This window comes from Limanda limanda, chromosome 16, assembly GCF_963576545.1.
Source record: "Limanda limanda chromosome 16, fLimLim1.1, whole genome shotgun sequence".
NCBI lineage: Eukaryota > Metazoa > Chordata > Actinopteri > Pleuronectiformes > Pleuronectidae > Limanda > Limanda limanda.
The window spans coordinates 13,650,498-13,663,396 of record NC_083651.1 but is presented as its reverse complement, the minus strand read 5'-3'; the positions used below and the strand labels follow the sequence as shown (position 1 = coordinate 13,663,396).

The following is a 12,899-nucleotide window of genomic DNA, read 5'->3' as shown; positions in this document are numbered from 1 at the left end:
TCAACCACGGTGCTACTGCTGCTGCTTTCTCTCGGTATTAAATTGATTTTTTTTCCTAATTTCCCCAGCCTCGTCTAAGCCCCGCCCCCACAGTGATGACTACACCACCATGAGGAAGGTGCCGCCCCCCAAACCAAAGCGCAGTCCCAACACTAAGCTGACGGGCTCGTACGAAGATATCAACGCCGTAGCGCCCAGACTCAGCCAGCTGCGTCCTGCTGATGTAAAGCTGGCCTTGCTGTCCCGTGGCGGTGGATTTGGAGGGTTTGGGGGTTTCATGCAGAGAGCAGCCTCCATCGATGCTCCACAAGGGGTGGCACTGAGCCTGTTCCAGGGCCATGATGAGGAGGACGTGTACATAGAAATGGTGGGCTCCCAGCCACGGGCTCGGAGCCTCCAGGAGCCGCCTGACAGTCCAGAGCAGGCGTCCGACTCAGAAGCCGTCTACGAGGAGATGAAGTATTTCCCTCATGAAGATGGTGGACCTCCTGCCACTGTGATTACCAAGGCAGCGAAACTGGAGGCTCTAGGCTTGGGCTTGGTGGGATTAGTGACATCTCCTCCTCAGAGTGGGGAGACTAAACGTGTGGCAGGAGGCCTGGCTGCCTCCATGGACATAGCTTACTCACACAGCACATCTAGCAGTGGAGCTAACAAAGGTCAACATGGCAAGGATGGCAGCTGTGACATCCCCGCTCCCTTTCCCAACTTGCTGCCGCACCGCCCACCTCTCCTGGTGTTCCCCCCTTCCCCCGTCACCTGTTCCCCTGCTTCAGACGAGTCACCCCTCACCCCACTGGAGGTCAAAAAGCTGCCAGTGTTTGAGACAAACCTGAACTACGCTACTGGCCCAGACAGCCCTCTGTCTCCTCAGTATGCCCGCCAGAGGGCTGACTCCTCCCCCAGCCTCACTGTCCTCATGCCAGAGAAGAAGTGTACACCTCCACTCACCCCTCCACCTCCACCTCCTCCGCCCAGTGCACTCCCTCCTCCCTACAGACCCCCTTCACACTTCCCCTTCCCCCCTGAGTCCAACTTCCTGTCTCTGACACGGGCAGCATCTGTCACTGGGGGCTCGGACTCTGCCAAAACGTCTTCACAAAGGGCAGTGGGGGAACCCCTGGGGAAGCCGCCCCCCTACTCCCCAGTGAAGATGTCTCGTCCCGAGCCTCGGAGAGCGCACTCGTGCTCCTCCTCTCCACTGCTGTTCAACCCAGCCAATGGCAGACCCCTGACCAGTCCCCTGGATGAACTCAACACCCTGTTCAGCTCCGGACGCACCCTACTGAGGAAGTCCACATCTGGCCGGAAAAAGAGAGATGGAGGTCTGTCAGTAATGCTCATAAACACACAGTTACACACATCTTAAACACAGAAGATTAAAGGACATTAACATAGAGTATTTATAGAATCTAAAATAAGCTTTATATTCATTGGTTAATGGTTGACCCACAGTTGGGATAATCTGAGTCAGATCAAACCAAACCACAAACAAATGTGTGAACCTGTTTGGGCAGAAGTTCATGTGTCTGTTATGTGTTTCATCTACTCTGATGATTTCATGATCAGATTCTCAGTTTTGTCTGTGCCAGATGATTTATTGGGTAGCGAGTGATAACCTTCAGTACAACGGGAGGAGTGCAGGCCTGTACTGTAGGTAAGTAATAACTCCTTGTATTTGTGTGTGGGTCCGTAACACATGTCCTCACATGAACTCAGATGAACCAGCATCCAAAAGCCTTCCCCATAAATCCCCCCTCTCTACATTGGAAACGCCCCACATTAATTCAGGTGTTGTTACCAGCCACCCTCTCTGGTCCCTTTGAGGCAGCCGATTTGTTACCGTCTCCGGTGCAGTGCCCTTTGGCTGCTGCAACTGAATTCTATCATTTTAGCAAATCGGCTTATCATCACACTGCACTGTAGCAATGATGCAGCTGTGTTGTAGATGGTGCAAAAAATGCAGAGCACATACAGACTCTGTGACACTGATGTAAAGGTTGACCTTTGCAAAAGGAGGGCAAACGTATTTGTCTCATATGGTGAAATCGGTGACTCCTCAGGTCAGAGGTTTCAAACCTTCAAGAAACTACTCTTGTGTTGTTATTACGGCAGTGAATTTCCCATTGAAAGTCGTTTTGAGAAAGTACAGGCGTCAGAGAAGGTAGAAACTGTGTTGTCCCTTTCTGAGTCTCTGTTTCCTTCAAGTGTATTAGTTGTGGCCGGGTAAATAATACATGAGCAGCAGCATGATGAGGATGAGCATCAAATATTCAACAGCTCACTCATGTTCTGCTGAAGGGAGTGTGACTGCTCGGTAACAACTAACAAAACATCCTGGACAATTATCTGGCAGACTTGTTTGCGAAAAAGTACAAACAAGTGAAAGTATTAGCTCCAGTTGTCAGTAATCAGTCATCTTCCCCCGAGGCTTGTTGTTGTGGAGCTGCGTGGTTTGTCTGAGAGACAGTTGTGTCATACTTCTATAATTGTACAAGTTCAAAGGGCAGGTAGCTGAACTCCTTATATGAGACGGTATGAAAGCAAGTGCACATGCTGACACAAATGCCTCACATGACATCTTGCACTTGACTCTTCATCTGCACCTGGACCTGCGCAGGGAAAGCGCTGGCGTCACGGAAACAGCATGTGTGACACGGGAACCTGGAGCTGGGGTATTTTGAGTGGCCAAAGCTAAGGCGGTCCGCTTAGATCAGAGCACACAGGGATGCCGATGGGCTTAACAGGATGGCCTACTTCCGTTCCCTCTCGGCCGTTAAATGACTGAGTGTGATACCTGACGCTGTGGGAGTGGCCAGGGGTTACAGTTGCTATCCCAGACATCTCTGTGAAGAGCAGCTGCCTATCCTTCCTCCTCCACCCACGGGGAATGAGAAAACCACAGGAATGCCAGGGGAAGAGGGCAGGAGGTCTTGACAGGGCGGGCGTTAGGAAATCACTGTCACAAGACATCTCATGCCTCAGCGACAACATAGAAAATTTAATAAAAGTCAAATCCTGTCTCACTTATGTCATAATTTCACAAATACTCACTGTGACTCACAAACATGTGACCCTCACATCAGCTCTGTTTCTCTACCTGGACTTTTGTCCCTATTATTCACACACCTACCCCGCCGGACCTAAACTACGATTTGCTACGTTTATATTTAGACTTATCTTGTGACCGTGGAGGACCAAGAGGCACACATTCATGCGTGGGACAGCAGCTGACGAATTCCCATTCACACTCCCACACACATACCGTATGTAGCAACAGTCCTTTACTCATTCAGTGTGTGAGAGCATGTGAGCCCTGACGTGCAGAAGCAGGGGCAGAGGCAGGTCATGTGGAATCACCTTCCCAACCAGACAAAGCTGAATGAACACATTTGTAAAACACTAAGATAAATGTACAAGGAAGGAGTGGGAGTAAGAAGAAAATGCTTGTTATTAAATTGTAATATTTAAGCAAACTTGGTATCAATATTATCAGCTACAGCAAGAAGTTTCCTCGGATTTTTGGGGATATGCTGAACCCACAAGTTCTCTAATGACTCTGCATGATGGAATCTAATGTCTTACGTGGATTGTAAATACTATGCACTGACTTGTAGTGTGTTTTTCTTCTGGTTATTTTCCCAGGATTCAATTCTAATATAAATCTGCCAGGGAGGGAAGAATGTGGCTCCGCCCCCAACTCGCCATCCCTGCTGCTACAGGACAAGAACGCCAACAACCACCATCCCCACTCCTCAAGCTCCGCCCCCTTGGAAAACGGCAACCAGATTTCAAACGGTAACAGCGCAGGATTTGCATATTAACAACACAGTGTCACAATATTTCATAGCAAAGACTTTCTATATTGTCATGGTCAATACTGAGATCAAGGATGAAGAAGAGATATTTTAAATAGTAGACATTAAATAGACAAAGAGAATATCATGTCTAGATTGAATGTATACTTAAATTACTCCAAAATCCTACAATGTACAGCTGAGCCTCAGTAATCAAAGAGATAAGCCTGGCTATAATTGATGGGTCTGCCTCATGTGCTGAGACTACAGTTTCACCACCTCCGCCAAGTCTGATTGGGTACTTTATCAACATTTTGCATATACATGTATTTACATCAGATACATCTGGATCCTAATCTGGATTCATACAAAATTTTACCTGTTCATAGATATTGGCACTTCTTCATAAAGATATCTAAATTATTGCCTGAGAAACTCACAAAAATCTTGGAAAAAAAACCAGACCCAGGATTTCTACCTCCCAAATGTATAGAGACAAATATAACATACTATGTATAAAAAAATATAAATGCTAAGTTTCCTGGTTAGTCCGTCTGAGGGTTCCTTTTTATTACCGCAAACATTGGTGCAGTAGTCGGTGAGTTTTTTGAATTAACTTAAATATAAACATAGTAGAGCTTATTTTGCGTAATGTCATAAAGAACTACTTATTATTGACTTTAAGTGAAATTTAATATTATCTATTATCTGCACTCTTTTTAGAGCTCTGGTTTTCTATTGCAAAACATTGTGCTGCCGCATATTATGAAGGCCCTTCCAGCTACAGCACTGTTCACACTCCAGCTAAGTCACATAAGGACTTAAATTAAATGATTCAATTAAAAAAGGAAAGGGTTACAAAGACTGAGAGACAAATTCCACAAAGAAATTAAGTGACGTGTGAAGTAAGGTAGAGGGACTACAGACATAAAAAAAGATGACCATGAGTTCTTCATCTGCAGCTAGAGAGTGATTCAAATATTCTTTAAACACTCAGAGATTCTCCTTCCGTGTGAGGAAAGAATGTCAACCTCCCCTGCCAAGCGTTTGTGTGTTTTAATAGTGAGGTGTCCTTCAGTCTGTACCTGTCAGTGTGTGGGAGGACTTCCAGTCAGATGCCTTTGCTTCATAGCGTCCTTTTGATATTGTGTTCAGGGTCGCTGGAGGATGAGAGTCACAGCAAGTTAAACTCCTCCAACTCCAGCTCCATGCACAGACGCATGGACAGCCATCACACTCAGGTAAACACACAAGGGTGGGGACTTAGCATGTGTCAGATGTTTTATGTTGATGGCAACAGAGAGCCTTACTTTTTCTATTTGTAGCCCTATATTCTAAACCCGTATGTTACCCTGGGACCGTCTGTTTAAAATTTCAAATGAGAGTGGCGTATACTTGCACATGCTTACACACTTCCAACCGCACAAACACAATTACAGCACAACCACATCAAGCCTGTATATTGTTTTGGGTTTCTTGACATTTGGAGTGGACCGGAAAGTGTCTCCCATTGAACAACACGTATCACTCATGACATGTGAGCTTTCTCCAGCTTTGCAGAGAGGTGTACCGTTACAGGGTTGAATTTACTGTCTTGTATGTATGTGCACACACACACACACACACACACACACACACACGCTCTCTCTCTCTCTCTCTCTCTCTCTTTCTCTCTCTCAAGCAGGAACACACACACGCACAGCTTCATTATTGAAAACAGTAGAATCAACCAAAAGAGCCTTTTGCAAGGGCCTTACATTGGCCTTATCAGCCTAATCACACTCGCAAGTTGGATGTAGCATAGCAGACATCCCCAGGGAGAACCAGTCAGGAAATGAAAGACAGGAAGCTCTTATGACAATTGTCATGTGCTGTACCTTCACCTCAGGCAGGAACATATCTCAATAAGATCTTTTATCCACAAAGACCAGACTCAAATCTCTTTTGATCTGCTTTCTGTTATCTTAATAATCTAACATCCAACCGAAGAATGTCTACACTTGCCCTTTAAGATTAATATAAATCAAATATAACTCAAGAGCCACAGCATTCTTAGAAACACTCTTAATTCACTTTGTGAACGCTCTCCTGAACAATAAACCTGATTGCTGTTACATTAATTCATGTTGCTCTCAAAAGAACGCTCAGCCTCATGGAAACTGATTGAGATTCGGCTCAGTGATAGAGTTTCACTGCCAGCAGTGCATGAAACACAAGAATGAGCAAAGTACGTAGTGTGCCACTTTGGGAGCAGCTCAGGACACATCGTTCACAAGACGGCACCACTAGAGATGTGAAGGCACACCGTGTACACAATCCTCAGGTCGACTGAGTGTTGTGCTGCTGCTCCCACAGCTGGGGTGAACTCACTTAATGCATCTATTCAACGCTCGTCCATGAGTGTGAGATGTAATAATGAAGTGTCAGCACAGGTTGTTTAAGGCTGCCGTCTATAAAAAAGAATCAGGTCCATTCTAATATTAAAGAATATGAACTGGATGGACTGTTTTTGGGTTATCCATCTGTATTTCCTTTTGTCTGTTCCATTCTTTTGAATGAAACATCTGAAGAACACCTTGAGGATATTTCTTCAAATTTGGTTAATATTTTCAAGGATGAAGTGATACAAGGATATAATTTAGACAAGGTCAAGGTCGCTGTGACTTTACAAAAAAATTTTCGAGGTCACTCTGACCTTTCAAATCATGTGTTTGGTCTTAAAATACAACAACTCAAGGACATATCTTCAAATTTTGAACAAATATTCAGTTGGACATAAGGATGAACTGATTGGATTTGGAGATCAAAGATGACAGGTCGAAGTCACGTTGGCCTCACAAACTCTTTTTGTCCTCTTGAACGTGATATCTCAATACATTCTTCAAAGTTTGCTCAGTTTTCCACTGTATTGAAAGATGAACTGATTAAATTGCAGTTGTCAAATGTCACATTGACCTCATATTACTGTGAAAGCATTATGTCAGGAGAACTGAAACTGCACTGGTGAGTAAAGACATACAACTGCAGGCTGGTAATTCTAGTGGAAACTTTATTTCTCAGAATATATGAAGTATTGGGCCATTCTCTTGTGCCCAGGTATCTCTCTCTTTCTCTCTTTCCCTCTGATTCTAATGGCCTTGGCTGTTCCTCTCACTCCCTCCCTTTATCTTCCAGAGGGGACATCTCAACTTTTCTCCGTTCGGTGCCGGGGCTGCCCTCTAAAACAGCGAGGGGGGGCATGGGGGGTTCACAGGAGTCCCCGTTCACATGTAGAGATGTGGTGAGTGTATGTCACGCCTCCACCCTTAACAGCAGTGTTTTTCATAGATCCAGTGTGGGATCACGGCAGTAATGATCTTAAAAACTGCCTCAAAGGTTTTGGCTTAGTTGACCCAAAGTCAATTTTTGGTTAAGATTTACCTCCTGTAGACTAAAAAGAGTGTCTTGTTAATGATTACATTGGATTGAACGGATTTGTGCCCAAAAAAAAAAATCAAATCTTCTGAAAACATGGGTCTTAGGAGGAAAACCCTTTGAAAAGCACTGCTTTTGCAGGACATCATCCCAGCTTTACCTGCTCCCCTTGTATATTGTGCTCGTTGTCCTTTGTCAGAGACGGGCAGCAAAAAAAGGCTCATCCTAGAATCAGCGACACGGAATCACTTTCCAACCTCCCACTCCTTTTTTTTTTACCTTTTATTTTTGGAAAGAAACTGCAGCTCTTAGGTTCAGCAAGACTCTCTGCATCAGTATTCCTGCAATCTCGCCTTCTCATTTGAGGACATCAGCATGTACAGTGTAATTATTTATTTGACACCGAATTAAAATCTATTTTCAGTTTTGCTCCATGCTGTGAGTATCAGCTTTATGTAGTAAATATGGTTTTCGGATGGTACGTTTTTATATACATATTATATACAGCTTTTCTACATTTCAGACAGCAGTGAGACAGTGAGCATCTTACATGTTGAATTATACAAACAATCAGAGAGAATCAATTGGGGTTGATCATCGTTAGGTAAATGCATCTTGTAGCGGACAATATGTATCCTTGTTTCCTTCAAGACTGTTTTTGTATTAGCATATGCTAACTCCAACATTGATACTCGTGGATTTACCGCTAACAAATACCTGAGTGTCTTCAACAAAGCAGAGCTGCAGTTTTTATCGGTACTTGTTCATCTGCTGGCATTTTATGTTGCTGAATCCATCACATGAAACCCTTTATATTCCTTTCTCAGACTCTTTTTTTTTTGCACCACTGGTGGTGATACATTTTACCGAGTGTTGCAGTGATCACATGATCTTCATCCATTTGTGTCTGACATTATCTCCTTGAAGTAAGCAGAGAAACGGTTGCCCTCTGTGTACAATTGGAAACATGGAGACACTTTAATCTTGGATCCTTACTTCATTCATTATTTCCGTTATCATATGTTCAATCAAGAGATGAGAACAACTGTGAACCAGAATACCTTTCAATTAAATGCATTCCAGGCTGTGTTTATGCAGGATTATCAGATCTAATGGGATAAATAAAAAGGAAAGGATGAAGGAAGTGGAAGGGGGAGGATAATTCAGTTAGGAATGAATGGGCTGGTTTGTTTTTGTTCCTGAAGTTAGTAATCAAAAACAGCAGTCTCAACTAATCACATAAGGGCTAAACTGGCTGCTAAATGCTTTGATGATGCAGATATTGATATTCTTCAGATGATGTCTAAGCAGATGTTATAAAGTTTAAAATAGCAGAAGCTCTGTGCCAAACATTTGTTCCTCGGAAAATGGAGCATTAATCCCCTGTGTTAGCCAGGGTTGATCATATTTGTGAGTAAATGTACCGTGCGAGTTTCTCTGAAATCCCAGAGTCACCTGTCCGGTGAAATTTCCAGGAAAGGATCTGACAAAGAGAAGTCATCAGTGAGCACCAACATCTCTCCCTCCCTGCAGTCTCTCTCTTGTTCTGCCCATTGCACTCGCTTGTCTGATCCAATAACACGAGCAAGATTATTCTTGAGAAACAGGATGTTCAGTGATGCTTTGTTTTCACTGATTTAAAAGAAGCACTGCAACATGTCCGAACAACCTTCTCCTTCTCTTCTTGTGATAATAATGAAAGCTAAGTTTATCGGAAGCAATGTTATGTTTTCATGTCACTGGGTGAGATTAAACAGAAAGTTTGAAAACATTGCAGCCTGACAAATGTGAATTTACATGTTTAGATTTATATATACAGGGTGTGTTTGTGTATGTACAGTGTGTGTGCGAGTGTGTGTGTGTGAGAGTGTGTGTTCTGAGTGGCTACCGTTGTACTCTGGCCTCAGGAAACCCGGTCTGTGAGTGACAGTTTTAAATGACCACTAGACGTCTTACATTATCATATTATTACCATAACATTACCAATTCATTAACATGTACATGTGGCTTCAGATATTGGCCCCCACCCTCTTGCCCACAATTCCAGAGGTCAGAGGATGTTTCAACAGAGGAAGGGAGCGTCCTTGATCGGCCTCAGTCAGAAAATCGTATATTTACGCTACTGCAATCTTACTTTATTTCAAATCATCCATTAGTTTTGAAACACAAGATCTTAAAGGCAGTCAAGTGTTAATAATATAGAAGAGACTGCATCGGTTTGGAGTTTTTTTTTCAGGTACCAATGAGACAAAAAATACTGTCAGGAAATCCATTTTGAGTTAGTCCTACAAAAAACTCTGTAAATAACCTTCCAGGAGTTTACACTTGCACTTATGTAAGTGTCCAGCACATACAACACCGTGCTGGAGGACATTACATTGGCTCAGATTTCTATCAGACAAACCTGTGTTTTCACTGGCAAACTCCTTTGCATTCCTCCACTGTCGATATAGTGGTCCGATTCAAATAAATTAGGCCGGAGGACATAAAATGTGATAGTTCCCTATAGTCTCCATTCTCTGTTTAAATTATATAACTGTAAGGTACATTATATGGTCAAAAGCCAACCCTATACAGTGTGTGTGTGTGTGTGTGTGTGTGTGTGTGTGTGTGTGTGTGTGTGTGTGTGTGTGTGTGTGTGTGTGTGTGTGTGTGTGTGTGTGTGTTCATGTGTGTGTGTGTTTGTCCATGTGACCATGTAAAGTCACGTGTTGTAGAAGGACATGGTGTTCCTACTCTTCCAGTAGCTGGTGTTCCAGGCTGGCGCCAGAGCAGAGAATAGCCTGGCAGGGAGGTGTAAATTATGGATTAGGTTGCTGAGTATTGTGCTTGTGCAGGCAGTCAATCTGAGAGAGTGTGTGTTTGTGTGTTAGTGTGTGGGGGTGTGAGTTTGTGTGTGTGTTTGACCCAAATGTACAGTATGTGTGGAAAAGTTGCATTATACTGTATGTGCCACTGAAACTCCAATAAACATGAAATATGGAAGATAGGGGCCCAGCGTTAAAACTGGTCAGTGGTTTAACTGTTATGGCTGGTGTGTGTATATTTTCTAAATTTTTCTTCTTGGCAACAGTTCCCATTAAAAGATGTGGGGGAAATTAAAAGATCCAAATAACAGATACTGGCGATATAGTCAAAGTCTGATCCACTTGTTTTCTCTGAGCTCCAGGAAGATGTCAAAATCCTGAGTGACTGAGTTGTGTGTGTGTTGGTGACGTCTCTAACACATGAAAGATGCATTAGTGGAAAAAGACAAAAACAAATATATCAGGATGAAAAATAATTGCCATACGCGTAGAAGACGCAGACGAAACATTCAACTTGAAGAGAAAAAAACAGAGATTTGAGAGCTTTTGAGAATGTCTGGAAAATGTCTGGACCAAATTTTCTAGACACTTCAAACAGATATGTGGCCATTTTTTTCTAGTTGATTGTTAGTCAATCCCAAATAAATCCATAAATTCTCACTATGCACTGAATGTATACCAAGGTGCAGGTGTTTTGTGAGAGTATTGAGCCTTTAAAAATAAACTACAGGCAGTATTTGTGAGCAAGTTTTCCAGATTTACACCTCTAGAAGGAACCAGCTAGGGTGAGAGGGTTGGGCAGTCAGAAAGCGTTTTTCCCTTTTGCTAGTTTCATGGGATTTGTTGACAGTAGTAAAAAACCGGGTACACGGTGGAATAATGTCTGCCTCATCCTTTAAATCTCATCTACGACCATGAGGGAACAGTTTTTTCCCTTTAACAGGCCATCACCTGCCACCATTATAACCTCCAGCACCTAATCTGATCTGGATCATCAGCGCCCCATCCTGTTGCTGGTATTACCGACTGAGGGAGATTGCAGTTTCCTTCTGATTGATTTACCTGGGTATTGACTGGCAGATGATGGATGATGCGCTCTGCACAGACTATTGTGTGCGTGCGTTTGTGTGTGTGTGTGTGTGTGTGTGTGTGTGTGTGTGTGTGAGTGAGAAAGTGGGAGAGTCGCTCAGAGGGTCCCAGCTGTAATTCAAAAGACGGTCTTGCAGCTGATGTACACTACGCGGGCTCCAGAGATAGAATATGGTAATGAGGCGCCGTTAAGGCTGTCAGTCAAAGACGGGATTCCCCCCCCCCCCCCCGTGCTTCCTGTTGTATCTCCGGTCTCGTGAGATGGCTCGGCGCCCGCCCCAGATTCATCTCTGTGTTGTTCATTAGGATGATTCATGAGGAAAAATGTCCCACTTTAAGAAGAGAAATTCAGCTCCTGATCACTGACGCTCTCAAGATGATGAATCAGAGAAGAGTGTCCTGTTCCTCTGGCTCCACATGGGGTCTCTAATCTCCTAATGGAGACATGTTTAGGAGATGAAACTTGACATTTCTCTCATCTGCGTGTAGCAGAGTGTCACAGTGACAGGGACGTAACCCTTTTCTGTTCTAAAACCGCTGCTTCTCATGCACTCTCTCTTTCCTTTGCTACCTCCCGTCACTGCCTGGTCATTTCAGCTTGTCATCTGCTCATCTGTCCATTCAGTAGAAAAGACTTTTCTCTGTGTTTGATTTGCCTGTAAACCTGATTTGTTCCTCCATCCTCTCCAGGTGTTCCAGAGGCTCCGTTTGTCCAATGGCAATGACAGCTCGGCCCTGGGAGAGCTCCTGCGATGGCGGCGAGGGCAGTGTGAGGGGCGGGGCAACTGGAAGCATCGCCCACCTCAGTCCCCGCCCCTGCCCCCCACGCTGCTCTGGACCAATAGGAAGGCCTCTCCATGACGGAGGCTGTGTCTGTTTCTCTTCAACCTCCCTCGCACGTGCTCTTTACGTCATTTTTTTTTTTTTTTTTTTTTTTATGTGGACCAAGTAACCTGAACACCCAGGGGCTGGGCTGAAGCTCCGAGCCCCAAAGCATGAGCCGAGTCTCTGGGCTGAAGGTCCCGCCTCTCCGCCTGTGACCTTGACTGTGGAGAACGCCCCAACCTATGTAATAGAAGCTCAGCACTATGTGACACTGAGAGGTGCAATCCATGAGAAATGAGTGGAGCGCACACACGGTAGAGGTTCACTGGGAGCTTGGGGTTATTTTGTGATACTAACAAACAAAAATTATACAGATGATATTATTTACCTCAGGTCTTCTGAGGTAAAACCTATGATGTCCTTCGATGGATTTAAGAGCAGAGCAGCAGCGTTTCTGTGATCACACATGAATTATTCTATATCTTCAGTCATGATTCACTGCTGCACATGAAGGAGCTTCACCCAAAAACATGGTGCTGATTATACTTGACATGCTGCTGTGTGATAGTCCCATGATGTGTGTGTGTGCACCCCCTGAGTGTCAGACCTCTCTAACGTTTACAACTCAACCGACACCATCGGGCTCTTCCGGTTCTTAGCATCAGAGTAGTTTCTTCGACACGGGACCGTTTTCAGGTACACAGATCTCACTTAGCCTCTGGGCTCGGAGTGATGACTACAGCCCTGGCAACGTGTGACCAGGGGTCAGGGTAACCTCAGTGATATCCCAAGGTGCACTTCTCCTCCCCATTGTTACCACCAGCCTTTGAGGAACAAAGTGCAAACAACAGCACTTACCTTTCTATGAGAATGGATCCTTCATAAACACCTAAAGGTAAAATAACAAAAGTTAAGCAGTGAGGTATATAGTTCATGTTGTGAACATGAAACTTTGTGCCAAAGTGAC

The 12,899-nt window shown here is 44.2% G+C and overlaps 1 protein-coding gene across 1 annotated transcript in view; it reads left to right on the top strand.

Moving 5' to 3' along the window:
• myo16 (myosin XVI) overlaps positions 1-11,989 on the top strand; it is a 77,611-nt gene extending 65,622 nt beyond the window's left edge. Inside the window, exons 32-35 of the mRNA XM_061088879.1 lie at positions 69-1,325; positions 3,646-3,798; positions 4,953-5,038; positions 11,798-11,989. Of these exons, the coding sequence (XP_060944862.1) occupies positions 69-1,325; positions 3,646-3,798; positions 4,953-5,038; positions 11,798-11,968 (1,667 nt within the window). The 3' untranslated portion in view covers positions 11,969-11,989. The remainder of the gene's footprint in view (positions 1-68; positions 1,326-3,645; positions 3,799-4,952; positions 5,039-11,797) is intronic.
• Positions 11,990-12,899: the final 910 nt, after the last annotated feature.